This window comes from Silurus meridionalis, chromosome 18 (genome assembly GCF_014805685.1).
Source record: "Silurus meridionalis isolate SWU-2019-XX chromosome 18, ASM1480568v1, whole genome shotgun sequence".
NCBI classification, from domain to species: Eukaryota; Metazoa; Chordata; class Actinopteri; order Siluriformes; family Siluridae; genus Silurus; species Silurus meridionalis.
Window position 1 is genome coordinate 15,070,646 of NC_060901.1, and position 22,867 is coordinate 15,093,512.

A 22,867-nucleotide genomic window follows, 5' to 3' on the forward strand; every position below is an offset into this window, starting at 1 on the left:
TGTAGGTGGAAGATGAGCAGCGTTTATGGCTGAAGAATGATTTCCTGTAGGTCTGGTATCTATAGTGATAAACCAAAGAATTTCTCTGAAATTCTCAGAACAATTTTCCAGGTGTGTATAGTGATGAAGTAAACAAACCATGTACTTCAGTAAAAGTAGAGATACAGTAGGTAAAATACTCCTCCAGTAAAAGTGCTCCACTTAAATGTTCACCTGGGGAAAAGTACAAAAGTATTTGCCTTCAAATGTACCCAAGTATCCAAAGTACTATGATGAGAATGTTCCTATTATCATTATTGGCACAAGACTTTTGATTAATCAACTCAGTTTGTGTGAAAATACTTTTACTCTTAGCACCCCGATCTATTAATAAAATTAGGATAATTATTCAAACACTGATTGATATCTATTATAATGATCATAAGACCAAAACCTTAAACTAAAAAACAGGCAAATAATTGCACGGGTGTTGTGGTGAGTTCGAGTCAGGAGTTTCTTCCATCATTTGTTCCTCTCAAAATGTTCAGCTTGCTGTTGAACTGACGCTAAACTGTATGTTGGTGGTAAGTAAATACCACCAAGCGCCAATCAAAACAAGTTCATAACAGAGCGCGTGCTCGACCCTGATTAGTGGATCGCCGCGTGATTGACCAGTTATGTGTTTATCTGCTCATAAATAAAAAGGAACGACTGATTTCCCAAAACTTATTTATAATATAGTCAAATTAAGATATTTGACTTAAGTAATGAAGTTAAAGTTAAATTCTCCAAATAAAAATACTTCAGTAAAGAACAGATACGTGAAAAAGCTACTTAAGTACAGTAACGAATTACATTTACTTCCTTACTGTCCACCACTCATTTCCATCAGGGTAAAACAGATCGCTGGATACTTGTGGAGCTGAGTTTATGTAAACATTACTTCCAGAGTTCCCTATTATTCCGAATATGGACAATCCTGATAAGAATGGAGTGAGACGTTTCCAGGGAAAGATGGCTGTATGACAGCAGTATTTATTAGAAACTAGTGCATCATTTTACTACAGATTACACAGCAAGCTGGTGTGACTTCTGAGGAATGAGACTTGGTGAATTATGTGAAATACGTGTTAGCTCCAGTGTCAAACTAAACTAAGGAATACACACATCTTTCGTATCACATCTGGTAGAGACAAATGATTATTTTTTTTTGCTGAATCAATCATTCATTCATAAGGGAAAGTAATTGGTGTCCTGCAACTCTGGAAGTATCCAAATCTTTAACATTATTGTAGGTAATGACAATGACACTTAATTACAAACTGTATGTGAACACGCAAACATCACGTAAGGTGAGATAGCAATCGCAACTGCTGTATTCACAGACTCATTAAAACAGGATCTGAAGAACAGAGGTATAAAAATAGTCATTAAAACCTTCATTTAAAAAGTACTACATTTCATTCTATTATACAGCTCAGCTTACCACCACCTAAATTCACACTAAAACACCTAAACACACACACAAACACACAAAAAACCCTACAAAATAAATGTTTCCTTTCAGTGCACAGTTGAAGTTGAGCATCACTTACACTGCATTTCAAACAGCTGGTGTGTGCTGAGCTTTGGTTTATTCCAGCTCTGGAGGGAAAGAGTGGTCCAGAACGAGAGAAACACTGCTGACGGATGTTTTTGCAACTGCTCGGTGAAGTAAAGACAGTGAGAACACAGTACAATGAATCTAACCATAATCACTGATAGTTTAAATGATTCATCCATTCATAACCGTTTCCATTCATAACCTCCGCTGACAATGAACTCCCCAGGAATTGTTCACATTTTTGAAACTAAATGTTCATATGTGCAATATGCTAAAGTTGAGTGTCGTATTAAAGCTTGACAGTTTAAAAACGTAAATGTCGCTCAAACAAGACCAATTGACAGACTGAGTATGGAACAATGCTTAATAAACATCTTTTTTTCATCAACTGGACGCGTCGATCTCCCCAACATCGTTCCCAATTACTGACTTAAGACAGTAGATACATTTGCTACATTTGCTTTCACTCACTCGTGTGCTTGTGATTGGAGAGTCACCTTAAGTAAGGTTCGCTCTACAGACTTCACATTGAACAGAAAAACATTTCATCGTAAATCATTGTATGTCTACGTTGTACTAAATGTCATATTAACCTCGTATTAACCAGAGCTCAGGTTCCCTTCTATGAATTCCTGGGAATTTTGTACGTGATAAGACGGGTTGCATGAACCGGAACGAAAAATACAGTACAGTTAATGAGATAGAAACACCTCCCACACACACACACACACACACACACACACACACACACACACACAAACGACTTCTGAGAAAAATCTGAACAGTTTCTCCTGACCCATGTTCCAGTGTCCCAAGTCACAGTGTGAAAAACACACACACACACACACACAAACACGCACACGCACACACACACGTTTACAAGTGCTCTTCATCTGGTCAGAAGAATTTGCTCCACTACACACTGCACGTGCTCCCAGTGGCTCCAGCCGAGGACCAGTAAACACACGCATGCCAAAGTCATGAACAAGTGCAAGCGACTGCGCAGTAGCGGCGCTGTGAATTTGGCCGCGGTGGATACGCACACCAGGATCACTGTAGCGATAGCCAGCATGATGTTGATGCACTTCCCCAGGAGCACTTTGGCATCCGCGCTTTCCAGCTGCACCAACTGCTGCTGCTGCTGCTGCAACTCCAGCTTACTGAGGCGAGTCTGACACGCCTCCAGCGCCTCCTGAATAGACAGAAGAGGGAGACATGCTGAGACACAAAGGGGGTTTCCCACAGGTAGTGGTGGTCGATATTGACAACAAATTATATCTTATAACTTGTATAATATATATATTTTTTTGGATTTAAAATAATAACGATAATATTTTGCTGAGTGTGTTATTGTGCTGGTAACTCAAGGACTACCGTGGACAGCTGACACCTAAAATCTTTGATGTTCTTCATATTCTGTGTGGTGGTCAGTTCCCAGTAGTGACAGAGAAAAATCTTTTCAAATAAATCTTTATTGATTTTTACCCTTAATGGCCATTTATTTTACCTTTATTAATCCATTTTTTTCTAAAAGTATGCATCATCTTGTGAGTCAAATTCTTACATTTAATCAATCAGTTAGAATAAGAAGACATTTTGGCTTTTACCAAACAAATTTAATCAGAATCAATAAAATTCACAATGCAGAGGAAACAGAAGCTGCATCTGAAGTGGCATTTCGCTGTTTAAAGCAGCTCAGAGGGACATGTAATGCTTTAACCCGTTTTGATTTTTCAAAACGTTGAATAGGACGCTTTAAAAATTAGAAAATATTTTAAATTTAAAATTAAAACCTGAGTCATTGGTAATAACCAAATCATTGCGATTGATCCGAATCATTTAAACAGGAACCAAACACCATGTTGCTCAGAGATGTAAAACAGTGCTGTGGCTTTGTTTGGAGTTATTTTTTATTTGTGAAAACATTCAAAAACAGACAATGGATTTTCTAAAACATAAGTCTCTTAATATTAACTTCTTGTTTATTGATATGTTGGATAAAATCAATATCAAATTTGTAATCATGCTTGGAGTGGTGCGGTTGCAGGAAAAAGAGGTGCAAAGTAATAAAGTGTGTGTTAGAGAGCAAAGTAATAAAGAGTATATTAGAGAAGTGAAGAAAAGAGTGCAGGCAGGGTGGAGTGGGTGGAGAAGAGTGATAGCAGGAGTGATTTGTGATAGTAGAGTATCTGCAAGAGTGAAAGGGAAAGTTTATAGGACTGTGGTGAGACCTGCGATGTTGTATAGTTTAGAGACAGTGGCATTGAGTAAAAGACAGGAGGTGGAGCTGGAGGTAGCAGAGCTGAAGATGTTGAGGTTTGTTGGGAGTGACGACGATGGACAGGATTGAAAACAATTTTATTAGAGGAACAGCGCATGTAGGACATTTTGGAGACAAAGTGAGGGAAGTGAGAGTGAGATGGTTTGGACATGTGCAGAGGAGGGACATGGGGTATATCGGTAGGAGAATGCTGAGGATGGAACCAACAGGAAGGAGAAAAAGAGGAAGGCCAAGGAGGAGGTTTATGGATGTGGTAAGGGACAACACGCAGGTAGTTGGGGTGAAAGAGGCAGATGTAGAGGACAGGGGGGTATGGAGACGGCAAAAAAAAGAAAAATCATGCTGATTTTTGGAGAGAAAAAAAATCACTTTTCATGTAATGTTGGATAACTAAATAAAATTATAGAAATGTACAATTTCTATATCTTAAATTTTGTGATCACTTTGTGATCTTTCTAAATGCATTTTAATAGACTGAATCATGCAGGGAAAGAATGAACTTTAAATGAGCACGCGCAGGAGTCTAAACTACTAAACATCATCGCATGATTTATGAGTGTACTCTGTAGGTTTGTTTTGTTTGGGTTTTGCTATTTACTCAATAATGTCAAATCGTTAAAACAACAATTACAATATTATTGTAGATGATATATAATACACCCCTAGTCACGGCTGATAAGAGAAATAAAAAGAAAAAGGATGGAAGTTGCTTTATACTTGTTACATGTACTTTACAGCACAGTGAAATTCTTTCTTCGCATATCTCACCGATGTTAGGAAGCTGGGGTCCAGGGCCCCAAGAGTGGCGGCTTGGCGATATCAGGGCTTGAACCTCCCGACCCTCTGATCAGTAACCCAGAGCCTGAACTACTACTACTGAACTACTACCTCCCCAGAGTAATCAAGAGATTCTATATACAGAGGATGACACCCAGGCATAACACCATGTGATACTCCAACCACAAGTGATTAAACACATAATTGTGTATAAAATCACTAGCTGTATTTACTTTAAACTTATTGAGGGGTAACAATTTACCTGCTGCTGCATGCACATTTCGAAACCCCCTTGTTTAATTCCAGTCATCTGAATTTTCTAAATAAGGACATATTTTTTAATGTGTCATGACAACCATCATGAAGTTTTAAAGAGAAACAGAGCTCTGCCTAACAATCCTTCTCTTTCTCTCTCCCTCTCCCTCTCACCCCTCTTTTACCCTGAATTGAAAACCTGAATTGAAAACCTGACACGCAGATTTGTGTGGCTGAAGTGGATGCCACTGTTAATCCTAAAATACACAAGCTAGTTATGTGATGAATGCCAGTTGCATAGCAGTTGTGTGCGCACATGCATGCATGACGAAAGTGAAGTATGCTTAAGAATAAGAGGGAAAGAAACAAGGAAAGAAACGAAGGAAAATAAAGAATGTGCAGTTTGGTGAATAAATGCTAAAGGGCTCCTCCTTATGTCATGTACAACTCAGGGTTAATACAGGTGTGTTTCCAAAAGAACATTCAGAAACTGTGAAACTGCAGTCACATTTTATTACCATTCCTTGGGCTGATTGTGAATTCTTGAACCATAATTGTTCTTTTTTTTTTTGTTCCTATTGTGAATTATGTGCCTTTCTGTGTACCTGAAACCACTGATACGTAGTGTTAAACATTGAATGTTAAATACAATTGATGTTAGATACGTGGTTCTTCTCCACCTTTTGCTTGAGGCGCTCAATAGGGTTCGGTCTGGAGACATAATTGGCCACTCCATCACCTTCACCTTCAGCTTCCTCAGCAAGGCAGTTGTCATTTTGGCAGTGTGTTTGGGTTCATTATTATGTTGGAAAACTGCCATTCTGCCCAGTTTCTGAAGGGAGGGCATCATGTTCTGCTTTAGAGTGTCACAGTACATGTTGGAATCCATGTTTCCTGCAATGAACCACAGCTCCCCAGTGCCAGCAGCACTCATGCAGCCCCAGACCATGATGCTGCCACCACCATGCTTGACTGTAGGCAAGACACAATTTTCTCTGTACTACTAACCAAGGCGTCACCACACATGCTGGACACGATTTGAACCAAACAAATTAATCTTAGTCTCATCAGACCACAGGACATGGTTCCAGTAATTCATGCTCTCTGACAAGTTGTCTTCAGCAAACTGTTTGTGGGATTTCTTGTGAGTCAGCTTCAGAGGAGCTTCCTTCTCGGACGATGGTCATGCAATCCGACTGCATTGTGTGGCGTCCGGTCTGAGCACTTCCACTTCTGCAACCACTAAAGCAATGCTGGCAGCACTCATGTGACTTTGATGCACAGCACGAGGACTCAACTTTTTTGATCAACTCTTGCGAGGTCTGTCCTGAGTGGAACCCGTCTTGGAAGATGTCTGTATGACCCTGACCACTGCACAGTAACTCAGTTTCAGGGTGTCACCTAATTCTCAAATCTCAGAGAGTCTTTACCATGAGGTTTCATGTTGAACATCCAGGGGTCAATATAAGGGAATTAACCTTTAATCACCACATTTTAACTGCTATAATACAAGACACACAAATTTGTATAGTCCTGCCAAGAAGATAAAAACATGAACATGATGAATAGGACATGTGGCTTTGCATGTTTACACGATGTACAGCTTAGACAGTTATCACTTAAGGTGTACTCACTTTTGTTGGCAGCTATTCTAACAATAATTGCTGCATGTTGAGTTATTTTTAGAGGAAATCTATACGGCTATACAAGCTGCACATTGACTATTCTAAAATATATCCAAGTTTCATTAGTACTCAGTAGTACTTAATATTATTTTCTCTCGATAAGGAGAGTCTAAAATGGTTGCTGAAATGTGAGGGGTGTACTCACTTTTATGAGACTGTTTTAAAAGTTTTAAAAGTGGACCCTTTACAAATTCATATGATGTACTGCTCTTATTTGTATGATTAAAAAAAAGACAGTAATTTAAGATTTTTTCGGCATTATGAGGAAAAAGTGCCACAAAATGCGCCGGAGCATTTAATGACCCCAGAGGGTTAATTCCTCAGATGTGCACATCATGGTGTATTTTGGTGCTGATTTGAGACTTGACGCATCAGTAAAACAAATGTTTACTGGTTAAAAAATTGTTTTCAGTGGTTTATTTGTTTTTTTTATTATCTGAGTATGTGTTGCGTTTAAGGTTTTAAGAAGGTTCCCCTCTCTTATTAGTATTTATTTATATTACGAATAAAAACGGTCAAACAGAAATGTGCGCTGCATTAATTGCGAATTAACAAAATTAGTGCCACTAAAATGAATTTGCGTTGAATTGTTATTAACGTGGTAATTTTCACAGCAGTATATTTTCACAAAATAGTTCACATATATAAAGTCTAACGGAAAGTTTTACTGACTGTAAACAAAAATGTCCACTGCTATGTTAATGTTAACCCTTTGTTCATCCTGGATGGGGAAAAAACCTTATAAATCCAATTCTGTTACTGATTTTGGATGTAAAATTGTTCATTTTTGCAAATACTACCCCGAAACCACACCACAGACCAATAAACGATTCCCACAGTGAAGTTTATAACAAATCTTTGAGAAAAATGCCACACTGAACCTTATAATACTGAATTCAAGTGGTGAATTCATTAGTCAACAATGTGACCAAAGGAATGTATTTCGAATAAGCTTCTAGCAGCACCTGCTCTCACCACATTCTGCATACAACAAAGCCTAGCTTATAGCATGTGTGACCTCTGCAGTGTGAACAAACATTCACTAATGGATGGAGCCACGGTTTCTCCATTATGCTTAAAATCTATACGGGATCTTTAAGTGTTCATTCAGGAGAGTTCCGCAACTTGGGCAGGCGTAATATTTCAACAGACTGCTGTATGTTTGTGGGTGGTGCGTTTACCTGCATGTCACGGGCTCGCTCATAAGCCTGGTAGGCTACTTTCTCCTCGATGCTCGCCAGCTCTTGCTTTAGGTTGGTGGTTTCGTTCTGATGCAGCTCGGTCAGGTCGTTCAGCTGATCCTCCAGGCGCTCACACCTACCATATGATACACGTGTGTAGGACAAGCAATATGATAATATGCATGAGCACATGATTGAGATATTCATCAGGAAGAATAAAAATAAGTGGACAGATAAATACTAATATATTGGAAATAAATGCTTTTAAATGTAATTTTTAGCTTGTTTTTTAGTTTTATTAAATTGGTTACACTTTTTCCTACATCAAACCTATGTCAATTAACTGTAACTGTTTAGAAGAATATACAAAAGTCAATAAACCTACAGAAAAATAGAACCTGGGATTTGAATCAATTTACGGTTATTGTTTTTTCCACCGGCTTCATTCTGACACCCTGAATGATGTGTGTACCTGTAGCGCTCTTCCTGCAGCATCTGTGAGATAAAGCCATAATTACGTTGGGTCTGGCTCCGCAGGCTTTCGATGTCCTCGGTGAGGTGACCTTGTGCCTCTCGAAGCTCCCTCACCTCATCCAGCGCATCGCTCAGCCTGCTCACGCTCTCCACCTGCCCCACCTCGGCCTGGACGCCATGACCACTGCTCTCTGCAGATGCCGATGTGCCTGTTGAGCACTCATCGTCGCTTGGATACTTCGGCTTGCTTGTAAGTGTCACACTGCCACTCAGCGCTCGACCTGCCCCCTCGGCTCGCAGCCCGCCTCCAGTCTCCATCGTGCTCTTCAGGTGTGCAATGTTGTCAGCACTGCCAAATTTGTTTCGGATGAGGCTGGCAAAGCCTTTGGACTTGTTGAAGAAAAATGGTGGAGAAAGTGAGACGCCTGGACCTACTGTCTTCACTTTGTCCAAATGTTGGTTTCGGCTACTCGCTTTGACCCCTGTTTCCTTGGCGCAGTCTTTCAGGCTGTCCCTGGATGCTTCTTTAGCTTCTTTAAGATCTTTACCGGGTGTCTGGGCTTGTTTGGTGCCGTTGGTCGCGGCCACTGTGTCGCACTCCTTGATCTTGCGATGGTACTGCTCGAGCTTGCGTTGCAACTGTGCGATGGTCTGCGCAGACTTCTGGTTCTTTTTTTCAAACACATGCTTGATGCGGCTGCTCTGCTGCTTGTCGGCAGTGTCAATTAGCTTCAGGTACTCTGCCACATTCTCATCCCTCAGAGCCTGCTCGATACGCAACTGCTCGGTCACCTTCAGCATCTTCTGCTGCAGGCTGTCCAGACCCAGCCGAGGACGCAAGCCGTCCCGAACAGCCGCGTCACTCTCGAGCTCCAGACACAACTCAGAGCTCCCGCTCTGCATTATGCCTGGGGGACTTGTACCCTCAGCCGCTCGCTCTGACTGCACACAACAGAGACAGAAAAATGAATCAGTCTCAACCTCAGATGCTCCTCCCCAAAAAAAAAAAACCTCTGATATCTTTTGTACACGATTTTAGCCACAACCTCCAAAGAACGTCATAAGAAAGAACTTCTGTGTGTTGTATTCGAACACAACACTGTGACCTCTGGTGCAATCCAGTGGACACTATAGTCACTGAACACTAAAGAATTAACAAAATCCCATTGTTTCCACCTTAATAGATATAATATAAGCAGTAAAAGGTGAGTATATAGCCGTCCCCTGTGTTTACTGATTAGGAAATTTTAAAGAGTCTTGGCTGGTCATCTGCCATGTCAGTCATAATGCCTGTGTCTGGAAATATCGGTGGGTCTTGGCACTGCTTATTGGCAGAATATTTGTTGAGGCTAAGTGAGGCTGAGGTCTGTCTTTCACGCAGAGAAAACAATCAACCAGAAAGTCAGATGCAGGAATGTCCAAATCAGGTCTTTTTGAAGGATTGTTTAAAAAATCACACTTAGGAATTTGAGGAATTCTGGTTACTACAGGAGACCCTTACTCGATATACTATGACTGCATATGTGCTGTCTGGGGCATTCCACAAACAGGGTATTCAACATATTTGCAACTTACACGAGCTTGAAATTCTTCCTGTATGTTTATGTGCTTAGAACAACCATGTTTAACTCCGACAGGTTAAAACCTCTTAGGATTAAATATCCCATTGTGCTCAGGTGTTAATGTTCAGCAACAGATTAAATAAATAGGAAGAAGAGTAACCATGACTAACTATACATCATTCTAAAGCTCTAAGTTTTAATCAGCGATTTCAGATCACTATTTTTCAATGGAAATTATATAACGAATGTATTTGCTGAATTTGTGTAAGCAGTACACAACAACAACATGCATAAAAAATGCACTACTTACATTATTCTTGTAATAACGAGTCACAAACACATCCACTGCTGCTAATCCCGGTTTATTAGGAAAGATAAGGGTCCAGTGACCAGTGTGTGTGTGTGGGTGTGTGTGTGTGTGTGTATTGTTGAGATTGGAATGGCCAGACATCAATATGAATGGCCATGGCTGTAAAACAATAGCTTGTCTGGCTACCTGGCCATCAATATGAATGCCAAATCAATATCAATAGACCCAAACGTGTGTAACAAAAGCATTTAATGGTCAGCCATTCATAAATATGCAGACTGTATGAATAAAGTATGAATGAGCACCTGAGTTTAGCAGGTGACTCTCAAACAGGGGGATGGAGAAAAGAATCAGACATTCTCAGAAATAATGTTTGTAGGAATCTCATTTGTTATAAAAATCTTCCTAAAATTTGAAATATTAACTCATGAGACATGTGGCTTTCAACCCAGTACTTTTCTGGATTGCTACAGGACTGAGTTCATGTATTTATATATGTAAAAAAAAATGTTCAATGCAGGAAATGTATATTCATGGGACTTCATCATCTATAACTTAATATCTTTTTGAGCAATATCAACTTTGATGATTGACAGTAAAACTCAAAGTGTTAAATTGTGTATGTAGCACATTTTTATCAGGAACTGTTAACATTTAAAGTTAGGTAGAGCATTTCAACTGTGAGTCCTAAAATTTGGGCAGGGAGGGGCGAACCATACATAGTCTCAGAAAAATGTTTGTAGGAATGTTTATGATATCTTCATTAAATTTAAAATATAAACTCAGAAGACATGTGGCTTTAACCCATTACTTTTCTGGATTGCTCCAGGACTGATTTTGTGTATTTAGAATAAATATATTTAGGATTTAAGGATTTATTTATTTACAGTACTTAATCATCTATAACCTAATATCTTTTTGAGCAATATCAACTGTGAATAATGGACAGTAAAGCTCAAAGTGTCTTCTTTTTAGAGATATTTAAATTGTGTATGTAGTCCATACACAATTCAGGAACTGTTAACATTTAAATTTAGGTAAAGGCATTTCAGCTGTGAGTCCCAAAATCTGTGTCGAGGGCTAACAGGTTAAAGAGCTGGTCTGTGGTCTGTGCTGAACTGAAGTGTGTATGACAATACTGTATAAATTAGAAACGAGTGCCAGAGCACATCCTGTCTCTCCGTAATTTCAACCCTCTGTCAAAACATTGACAGAGCTTCATTACTGATTTAAATTACATATTTAATAATCAAATAGATAAAAGAAGGGACTTTATCCAAAATCCAGACTGCTTCTGTCTAGTCTGGTTACAAAGATCTGGTGTGTTTGTGTGTGTGTGTGTGTGTGTGTGTTTCTGTCTGTGTGTGTTTAAGTGACGTGAAATTAAGCTTGAGCTCTTAAATAAACAACTTATGATATACCTAGGGAAACATTTAACTGATGCTGATTTGATAAAGTCAGGGTCTGTGTTTTATTAATGTCATAATACATTTACAAACACTCCTATCTCCAAACACCCCCCCACCCTACACACACACCATTCTCATCCTCAAACCAAGAAATGCTCATCCATTCTAATGGCTCTCTGTGTGTGCACAGCTCACTTTTCTCTCATGAGATCCCATTAGAAAAAACAAACCTGCAAAAAGACCTTTGTATCTTCACTATTATCTCAAATGTAATAGTTTCCATGGCAGCCAGCACCCCAAAACACCCAGATCTCACCCTATAGAACAGGGAAACAGCATTTTATTAAGAAGGAAAATATATTATTGCTATTGGCATGGTAGAAGCTCTCTTTTTGAATACATAGGTCACGACCGTCAAACACATCCAGGTTTGTCTTACATATATATCATTTGAATGTTTGTTTTGGGGAAAAAGACAGAGCAAGTGGATGTAAGCAAGACCAATATACTAGAATCTATGTCTCCTAGCCGTCTGGAGAACAGAGAGGGGGGAAAAAAAGAACAGCGGTGGATCGCGGTGCATGAATAATTGCCATAATGAGAAAACATATTACACCAGATTCAACAGACAATTAATGCTAATGCTCATTAACAACAAGAACATTCATGCAATATTGCTTCCTATGCATAATGATTCGTAGAGGAATTGAAACTTGAACACAAAAAAAAGCCCCTGTGTTGACTTCCTGCTGAACCAATCAGAGCACAATTCCTTACCACACAATGCTAGTCACTAAATGAAACACACAAGTGAGGGAAGATGTTTTGAAATAAACTAAAGCGGTTATACAGTGAGGCGGCTCTGTGTTGCAGAATACAGACAGCTGTTCCTGCAACCATTTGACTTGTTTATGTGGCCTTACACAGGAACATTAGACGAGCACTCAAAAAGGTCAAAGAGTTTCCACATTACAGCTCGATATGTGCAAATCCTCAGTAAATGGCTCCTGCTCCATTAGAAAACAAATACGTTGGAGGTGTGTGCATGTGTGTGTGCAAGGGTGTGTGCAAGTGTGTGTAACCCTGGCACAACAGCAGTGTGTGAATGGCGGATCAGCTTTCTGATCTATGTGTGGTTTCAAAAATACATAATATGACAATTTTATGCACCACAAAGCAGGAAATCCATAAACAGGTCTACATGTGTTAATGCACCTGAATGGATTTCTGTTTTTTGGTCTATTGAAAGACAGAAATACAGATAGAAATCTTTTTTTGACCATTACAATATTTGCACTAGTAGAGTTTATGAGTTCAGCTGAACCCATTCAATAATCCAATCTCAAATATTTGTTTAAAACCCATCTCTTTTTTATCAATATGTTTCTCGTCTCATTTCTTTACACTGAAGTGGAATTGCATGAACCGCATTATTCTAGCTCACAAATGGAAAATGATACAAGTTCAGCTGAACGGTGACATTTTCATCACCTTCAGACTTTTTGTTAAGCCACTACTAAATCATCTCCTGCCTCAGAGCAGTGTATAATAATGAAGGATGTTTGATCAGTAAATGTCTTCAGTGGGTGTTAATTTTTTATGTTTTGGTCAGATTTTATCAAACCCAACAGCAGAGGAGTTGTAAAAATTACAGGACAATAATAACCGTTCGAAAAAAACACTGTGGCGGTTGTGTAACCTTCAGAGAAGCAGCCCCAAAGTTAGTTTAAAGATAAATACTTGCATTACTTTTTCTCAAAAATGTCAAACACTCAAGATGTTCTCCAGTGTGACTGTCCACTGAGTCACCCAGTTCACATGCAAACTTCAAACTGTCCTTGTGTTGCCATATGTTTAATATTGGAACAGCTGGCATGACTGCACATCTTTTTCATCAACAGCAGCCTCTGGTCAGAATCTACAGCTGTCCTTCCTGATCCCACTCATCTTTACTAACTTTACCAAAGAACCTTGCATATAAGTTTAACTGGGACACATGTATTTATACACCCATTCACAGTGTTGTGGTTTGAGAGAAACCTGGAGAACCCAGAAGTGACTCATATGGTACTTCAAGTGTAACTCTTAGGTCTACCACCACAACACTTCACTGAGGGGATGATGTTCTCAGAGTGATGAGCAAGGCTGGGTTTCTTTTTCCCTAGAACAAATTGTAGCATATTTTCAGAGGAACATTTCCTACATTTGTCTTATGGCAAACATCCATGTCCAAACAATAAATTTTTTTTTACTATTTCCGAAATGCTAGCTTGTCCAAATTGCACTGTGAAAAGCCTCAAAATTCCACTTGACCTCTTGGTTATGAAGAAAGTGTTTTTGTGCAGATGGTGTAATTTTACAATGGCTGAGTAATGGTTCAAAGGTTAAAGGTTGTTTAAGGCAAGCATGTGCTGATCCTGGAATGCAGTTCGCATTATACTATGATGGAGTGCGTTAAATCACACTCACAGCAATAAAAAGCTGTGTCCCTATCCTGGTTGTACTCCAAGTCATGAGAACACAAAAAAAAAAAAAAAAAAAGAATACAGTTCGGCTTCAATTCAGGAAATTACATGTTACACCCTCAATAATCACTGCATGTACTGTGAGAAACAATGAACTATTTGTACTTTCATGGACACAAACATTTACAAATTCCATTCAACTACGTGTCAAATTAATGAAATTAACAGTTTGGAGAGTCAGAGTAATAATAAATATATGCACTCACATTTACTTATGCACATTTACTTAATCTGGGGAAATTTAATAAAGCGTTGATGAATAATGTAATAGGCTGCAATAGTATCCGAAACAACAGCAGCATTTTAAATGTCTCAGTCCTTCTTTTTACTTGTAGTGCTGTTCACTACCTCATTCAAACACACACACACACACACAAACACACACCTATCTGTACCAGGCCTAATGCCTTGTTCCTAGTGGCTTGTAAGTGGTCATTTGCGGGCTGCAATGCAGTCATTTCCCTCCTTGTGCGAAGTGGACGAAAAAAAAAACCTGGATGTGTATAAGAAAAAAAGGGTGTTTGCTCTGTTAGAGCGCATGTAGCTCACGAGGTACTTCATCCAAACCTTTACAATTTACACCTCGAATGACTCACTGTAGCATCGTTGTAAACTTGCCAAGTCATGTCAAATGTCTCTTTGGCAGATTTGCATAGTTTTATGCAGAATTTCACATTTGCTCATTGTTCTAACTTGCTGTCCATGATGAAATTGCAGACATGGTAACGCACATGGTCAGAGTAGCACCGGTTGCACAGCTCCCTATGTACACAGGACAATGTGTTTTTGCTCACTGAATTACGAATGTCAGTGCTGTTAGAAGTTATTTGTCCATCAGAAGCTGGTACATTTGGTTTATTATCATCTTAACCTGCCTGAAACATTTAAGATACTGAAGCTTGTGTCCAAAAATCAGACACAGTGTAAGATTGATGTAGATGATGTATCAACATCAACTACAGTGGTACCTTAACCCACGAGTGCATTAATGTACAAGTTTTCCGAGATACGAGTCGTCACTCGGTCAATTTTTTGCTTTGTTACGCGAGCAAAAATTGATGTACGAGCTCGAGATGCTGCTGCTAGATGGCGAAGCGAAGCCAGAAAGTGAAGACTGTGACGAAAATTAAGATAAGCAAAGAAGAAAAATTTAAAATTTAAAGTTTAGGGATACATAGTGTACAGTAGTGATAGCAAAAAACGAGTTTTCCCTCCTCCTCCGCCTATCGCCTCTACTCTCCACCTCCGCCGGCGTCTTCGTTAACTCAAGTTGTCTCATTTCCAAGGTAAATACAGTGAATAAAACCATATTATATATTTACATACTGTTTCTATTATGTTTTTATACAGTATTTGTTATTTAGAAATGTATTTTCCTTATTTAATAACATGAAACATAAAAAATGGGGTGGCATTCTGACGGCTAGAACGGATTAATGCCATTTTAAGTATTTTCAATAAGAAAAATTGTTTTGATGTGCGAGCAATTTGAGATACGAGCTCGGCCACGAAACGAATTAAACTCGTAGGTCAAGGTACCATTGTATTAAGAAGCTCAAGTAAGCGTAAGTAAAAAAGAATAATAATAATGCTATAAAACAAAAAAATTTATATGACCATTTATCAAAAAATTTAAAACAGGTTTATTGATGGAACACAGCGTTAGCTTTCAAGTGGCTTCACCTGGACAGGCATAGAAAAATGTTCTCAACTATCTTGGTAATTTGCCTAAAGTTCCACTGCACATGCAAATGCAAACACAAACACAAGCCACTGTCCAAAATGCACACAATTTACATCCTGGACACTTTAGGGAAGGAAAATCTAAAGTAAATCTCCACACGTTACCTCTCCAACAGCCTAAAAGACACATTTTTCCCTTTTTCAGTTTTAATCCCTTCTTTCCCCTCACAGATTAAGGGTTGTAGAGAGCAGGGTAGGTGGTGTGTTGGTGTACAAAAAGCGCTGTGCTAAACAACAGGCGTATCAGCACTGACTTTAAACAGTGACTTCAAAAGCAAAGTTAGATTTCAGCCAGCATTTGAAGTTACCTTTCAGAAGCCTTTAGCACTGAATCACTGACTGATAATCAGCCAAACTTCTGAGATCCACCAGGGCTCACATTTCAAATAGCAGTCATTATAAAAAAAAACATTAAAATCCAAAAAGGTACACAACCCAAGCATGATGACACACTGCACGTTTTTTATTTAACTAAAGACGCACAAAAAAGAAGCCCATTCAGCCTCAGGATGAATGTGTGTGATTTAGACTTGCATAAGACTCTTGGAAAGATTAATCCTGGTAATCACAGTCCTTAATGAAACTGATTAATCCCAAGCCTTCATACATGACGAATGCTTGGTGACAAATTGGTGACCATAGTGCAGCTACAACACAGAGGATGAAATTGTTCTTTTACGTTAAATAACAGATTACAGTGGAACCTCGGAGCTCGCGGCCTCAGCGCTCGCGACCTCGCATGCTCGCGACTTTCATTCCGACCGGCGACTCTCATTCAGATCGGCTCGTGAGCAACCGCGAGCTGCTCAAAACACTAGTTTTAACATTTCTAATCAAGGTTTATCTCATTAAAATTGTCTAATAATTAAGTGTTATGGAGTGAAATAGTGTTATTTACTCATTTAAATCGATTTTGTATAGTGTTCTTTGGGTTTTTACTGGGTTGGAAGGGGGGTATCAAAAGGTCGCAAAAATTCGGAACTCGCGACCGGTCAAGGGACTTATAGGGGACTTTGGTCCCCCTTTTGCTGCCAAAATATTTCTCTATCCCTTCAAGCATTATTAGCATTAACTTCTTCAGTAATTTGAGCTACAGGAGCTCGTCTGTTGGATCGGACCAGACAGGGAAGCCTTCATTTCCCACGTGCATTAATGTGCCTTGGTCGTCCATGAACCTGTCGACAGTTCACCACTGTTGCTTCCTTGGACCACTTTTGATGGATACTGACCACTGCAGACCAGGAACATGCCACAAAAGCTGCAGTTTTGGAGATGCTCTGACCCAGTCGTCTAGACGTCACAATTTGGCCCTCGTCAAACTCACTTAAATCTTTACGCTCACCCATTTTTCCTGCTTCTAACACTTCTACTTTGAGGGCAAAATGTTTACTTGCTGCCTAAAATATTCCACCCACCAACAGGTGCCATGATGAAGCAGTAAGATGAAGAGTGTTATTCACTTCACCGCTCATGTTATAATGCCATAATGTTATGCCTGTTCGGTGTATATGGCTCTGCATAATATAATTACACTGACTCAGGACTACAGTTTGCATCTGATCACCATCACTGCACACCTCAACATCGTTTATCTGGAATAAATAGACATTCAGTGTCACCCAGATGAGGATGGATTCCCTCTTGAGTCTGGTTGCTCTCAAGGTTTCTTCCTTATGCCATCTCGGTAGAGTTTTTTTTTTTCCGCAGTCACATCCGGCCAAACTGAGTCAAACTGAGGGCTTTGTATTTTTCGGTTTCTCATGGCAAGCCGCTTGTTTTATTGTTTGTATCCTATTAATGTGAAGAGAATGAAAAAGAAAGGACAGAATAGGAACTGCTATAACATAAGTGTGCGAAACTCATGTTATCACATCATTCTTTCAATAATTAATTGGAACCGTAATAATACGAATCGTAAACAGTCAAATTGTTTTTGTTATTTTCTGTAGGTGAAAAAGAATCTGCTTCTAGTGGTAAAAACAACATTCAACAAACAACATTTGGCAAGTCTTCCTCTTCCCCTGAACGCTATTCGTCCACTGCATATGATCCAAAACGCAGCTGCATGAATTTGCCCAATTTGCCCAAGTTCTCCCACACCACCCGACTGCTGCGCTCCCTTCACTGGCTTCCTGTAGCTGCACGTATCAGATTCAAAACACTGATGATTGCCTACAAGGCCAAAAAATGGACCAGCGCCATCTTACCTCGGAGACCTCATCACATCTCGCACTGCACCACGCTGTCTGAGATCCTCCAGCACTGCTCAACTGGTACCACCTTCTCTCAGAATGAGAGGTAAGTATACTTCAAGGCTCTTCTCTGTTCTGCCACCGAGGTGGTGGAATGAACTTCCCCTAGATGTCCGAAGTCCGAGTCCCTGGCTATCTTTAAGCGACGGTTGAAGACCTACCTCTTCCTGAAACACTTACTTAGCACTTTCCAAGTTTGCTTTGTAAAAATCAAGAGTTATATTTTGATTTATATTGTTTGTAATCTGGTGTACCAGTGTAGATTTATTCATTGCTAGAGACTCAAAGCACTTTTGCACGTCGCTCAGGACTAGGGCGTCTGCTAAATGCCGCAAATGTAAATGTAAATTAGGTTGCAGCGGATTCTAAAATGCACTCAGATCTTAAATTAAATAGCAAAGTCTAACTAACCTTGGCCTCAAGCTGAAACCTTTCCAAAATTTGAGTCCTATTATTCATAAGCATGGAGGTAAGCCTTAAAAAAACACATGGGGCAGACATTTATTAAAATAAATAAATAAATAAATAAATAAATAAAAATCTCAATTGTTGTACAGTATCTAAGCCTTATAAGTTTATTATTCTTTGAGTGAACTCTATTCTTTGCAGAAATCCTGCTGAGCTTTGATTTATTTGTGTGTTCATGTCTGTTTATGTGCGTGTGAGAGGGAGAGAGAGAGTTTTTACACCCATCACAGCATTGTGCTATCAATAAAATCACTTTTTATCTCTAGGATTAACAGTAAGATATGACAAGAGAAACAAGAAAATGAAAAAGAACAAAAAAGAACAATACTTAGAAATAATATACACTAGAAATAAAAGCTATGAGTCCAATATCGGACTGATGATGCAGTCTATAATGACTCAAAGAATGTAATGGGTATTTATCATGTCAACTCTTCTCAGGCAAAACCTGACACTGACTACATTTGCACTCATTCATTTTTTAATGAAAGTAGTTTGTATCACAAAAAAACTAACAAACCAATAACATTTTAAGGTTCAAGGCTTAGTTTGAAGAGCCCCAAGGCGTCTTAGGTGAATCATCTGACAATTGGACTTAAAATAATTGAATTTTTTTCCTTTTTCTCAAAAGGAGATGTCCTTGGGCAATAAATACAGCACTGCAAACTCCTTAAACACACAACTGAGGTTAAACAATAAACACGAGCGTCGAAAAAAATGTGGACAATCCGGTGCTGCCCTCAAGCCACACACACACACACACACACACACACACACACACACACACACACACACACAGTGTGTAACCGAGTGGAAGTTGAACTTCGGGGCTGAATTTCTAACAATTCAACTCAACCATTTCTACCATAATGTCAACAAAGACATGTTGTCCTCCGCTAGCTCTAGCTTGTCCTAGGAAGAGATTTATTCGCCATACTGATGATGAGGTAATAAATTTACGCCAACTTAATGGGCAAGCGGGAGAATATAAAAGAGCTGTTAGGAGGCAGGAGCTCTCCTGACACCCACAAATCTGTCTCGGTGGAGAGGACACAGAGGTACTGCCAGTACCAATGCTTCAGTTGGGAAAAAACACGCCATAGGAGCATGAAATATGGTTAAGGTGTAAATTACAGTGTGCAAACTGGGACATAAATGAGAAAAATATAAAGAGTCAAAGACAAGATCCATAATTCCAGTTGAGCAATTGCATGGCCAATCCATACTGTCCGTGTGTGTGTGTGACTTTTCACCTCACTCCTTTACTTTGAGAAGGCAACATTTCTCATTTTTGTCAAATATAAAACATACTTTCTATCACATGATGTAAAATTCCTAGTTCAGAATGTACAGAATGTTCTTACCAAGACTTCCAGTGATAAGGGATTTTATTGCTGGTTTTCTTTTTTTTTTCTTGGTCTCCGCTCAATTCTTCCCACTTGTTAGCTAGTTTTCCTGCTGCAAAACACCCATCAGGCTAACACATACTTCCTTTCGTTGTGATATGTTCCTGGCTTGCAAGCTCCTGATTGTTTTTTCCCGATTGTGCAGAAACATTGTGTCAAACAATCGAGTATATGAAATACTGTACATCATGACTAAGGGACTCTTTTACACTATGTAATAAGGATTTGGTTGTTTGGACACCTGAGAACCACAAAGTCAGCAAATATGGTGGCTTAAAGATTTATACTGCTGCTCCAGAATAATCAGAAACCTCTGAAATATTTTTTCACATTATTAAAAGCATTAAATTCTCTCGAGCATTATAGCTTTCTTTACTGTCAATTCACAGCTATGGGAAAGAGCTCACCCAAAGGCATTGGAAATAGTGAATAATAAATCAATCATATTCACTGCAGGAGTCTATTTGTACCTATTTGTAGAACAATTTGTACCTGATTTGTTTGCTATGGCCCTGGACATCAGGGTTCAGTGTAGTTTGGTCATATTCCTCTCAGTTTCCATGATCAGTTGTGTTAAAAAAAAGCATGGTCAGTTGAGAAAAACAAAAAGTCTGAGCATTCTCAAAAGAAGTCCTCATAGTGGATCAGGTTCTGCTCTGTTCCTGCAAAAATCTGCATGACTGCAAAACAAGGCCTAATTGAGTTCTTGTTCTTATATCAGCACCTGAAATCCTTTTGATCCTTTCGAATCCTTAGGATTCGATTTCGATGTTCTTATTTTCATCATCCTGAATTTGTTCTCTGTTCTCTTTTTTTGCTGAAGTCTCAACTTTATACTGTTTTAATCATCATCAAAAAGGCGATCAGCATTTTGATGAACACTTCAGTTGTAAAGTCATTCTGCTCTCCTGGTGCTGAGGTGGATGAGGCATAGTCTCACGTGTGACATAATGAAGAAAATCTAATTCTAACATCCTGTCACTGATTGTCTAAATTCCACTGGAGCTGCCACTGGAATTTTTAAGCGACATGCAGGTGTTACAATCTCATGCAGATTACCACGAAAGTCATGAGACTTGATGATGTCATCACAATGAAAAACACTACTCCGCCCTTTTGTGCATTTCTTTAACAATACAATGTTATTTTTTATTAATTCCCAATTTGGGTATTTGTATTACTTTCGAACTGTGTAATGAAGTCAACTGCGTAATACGGTGTATTTTGAGTAATACGTTAATGCAGTTGAGAATACTCAACCCAATATCAATCCAATATCTATTGCACTTCTGTTCTAATATACCAAAAGCCTCAAAAGTGGCTTGTCGAACATATTGCTAAAGAATATTTCACAATAATAGACTGGTCATTCGTACAACGCAACATAACACAAGCAATGATAATGAAACTAGAGTCTAAATAGCAAGCCTGTCTATGATCATCATCACTGTACCCCGCAAAATCGTATATCTGCTACAAATGGACATTCGGTGCGACCCAGATGAGGATGGGTTCCCTCTTGAGTCTGGTTCCTCTCAAGGTTTCTTCCTTATGCCATCTCAGGGAGTTTTGCCTTCACCACAGTCGCCACCAGCTCGCTCATCGGGGACAAACTTAAATATATTTACTTTTAATCACCACATTATCTGTGTAAAGCTGCTTTGAGACAATGTTCATTGTTAAAAGCACCATACAAATAAAAATAAATTGATTTGAATATGTAGATGAAATATGTGAGAGATAAGCAAGAAGCATTTACGGCCTTATAGGTATAAGGTATATATAGAATATCTACAAAGTAATTGGATATTTGAATGTGAGTCAGTCATGATTAAAACAATCAGTCATATGATCCCTCGGCTTGACACAAGTTAAAACCCGGCCTACTGAATTTTGTATGGGCCAAGTTTCTCTAAAAAAAACAAAGCAGGAAAATGTGGTTAAAAATCCAGCTTTAATATTAACACTTAAACTTTAATATGCGGCAGTGTGGGTTTTTTTCTGTGTCTAACTAATAACTCGCATTTTCAGAGACGTGGACCAACTACAGCATTAGAAGTGAGCTCAATTATTTATAAGAGAATTATTCCCATGCTTAAATTTTCTGCCCAGTTTCTGTCGCAGAAATTCTTCAGAATAAATGAATGTTGCTTATACAACAGTAGCTGATCCAGTGCCCGGATACTAAACTAAACAGTGACTTTTTTTTGTCAGTTTGCACCTGAGTGTACAGTGTGGTGTGTCCTGATCCTTGTCATAACCTGCATTAATATTGATATCAAATTGGAGCGCTGTTCAGTCACCTCAGTTACGTAGGAAACTTTACACCACAGTGCAGTTGAATGGATCTGATTTGTCAAAGGGTACGCATCGGTACCGGTTTCGGCTGTAACATGAAAATTAGGTTAATATTATTTAACCTAATCATAGAAATACACCACAAACGCTGCCTACGAAAAGGGAGAGATATGATCAAAGACACATCTCATCCCAGCTTTGGACTGTTTACACCAGCAGACTCAGAAACAGTTTCTGTCTCTCAGCTGTCAACCTACTGAACTCTATAAATAAACAATGATCTCTACATCCAACTCAGTCAACTTAACACTACTCATAAAGACTGCACTGTATATTAACATGTCTTTATGCTGTAAACATACATTGGTTAACTGTTACTGCTGCACATTCTTTTACTGTTGAACAAAATACAACACTCTTCCTCATGTTGCCTTATTTGCGCTGTTACCCTTTGCACCTTATACGATATTATTGTAATATATATACTGGACCTTTGCACTCCCATAATAAGTTCATTGTATATTTGTAACGATATATATTTATATTGGCTCTGTACTTGGACTCTCTGCACAATGGTAATAATCTAATCTGTTTCTATATGGGGAAGGGGGTAGCACAGTGGTCAAGATATTGGACTTCTGATCACAAGGTTGTAAGTT

The 22,867-nt window shown here is 39.0% G+C and overlaps 1 protein-coding gene across 2 annotated transcripts in view; it reads right to left on the reverse strand.

The window, feature by feature from the left end:
* Positions 1-980: 980 nt before the first annotated feature.
* tmcc3 (transmembrane and coiled-coil domain family 3) overlaps positions 981-22,867 on the reverse strand; it is a 23,857-nt gene continuing 1,970 nt past the window's right edge. The window contains exons 2-5 of one of the 2 annotated variants that reach the window (XM_046874249.1): positions 11,747-11,833; positions 8,234-9,177; positions 7,762-7,897; positions 981-2,774 (exon numbers count right to left, since the gene is read on the reverse strand). In XM_046874249.1, coding sequence (XP_046730205.1) covers positions 2,472-2,774; positions 7,762-7,897; positions 8,234-9,138 — 1,344 coding nt within the window. In that variant the 5' untranslated portion in view covers positions 9,139-9,177; positions 11,747-11,833 and the 3' untranslated portion in view covers positions 981-2,471. The remainder of the gene's footprint in view (positions 2,775-7,761; positions 7,898-8,233; positions 9,178-11,746; positions 11,834-22,867) is intronic. The other variant, XM_046874248.1, reaches the window with a different exon arrangement.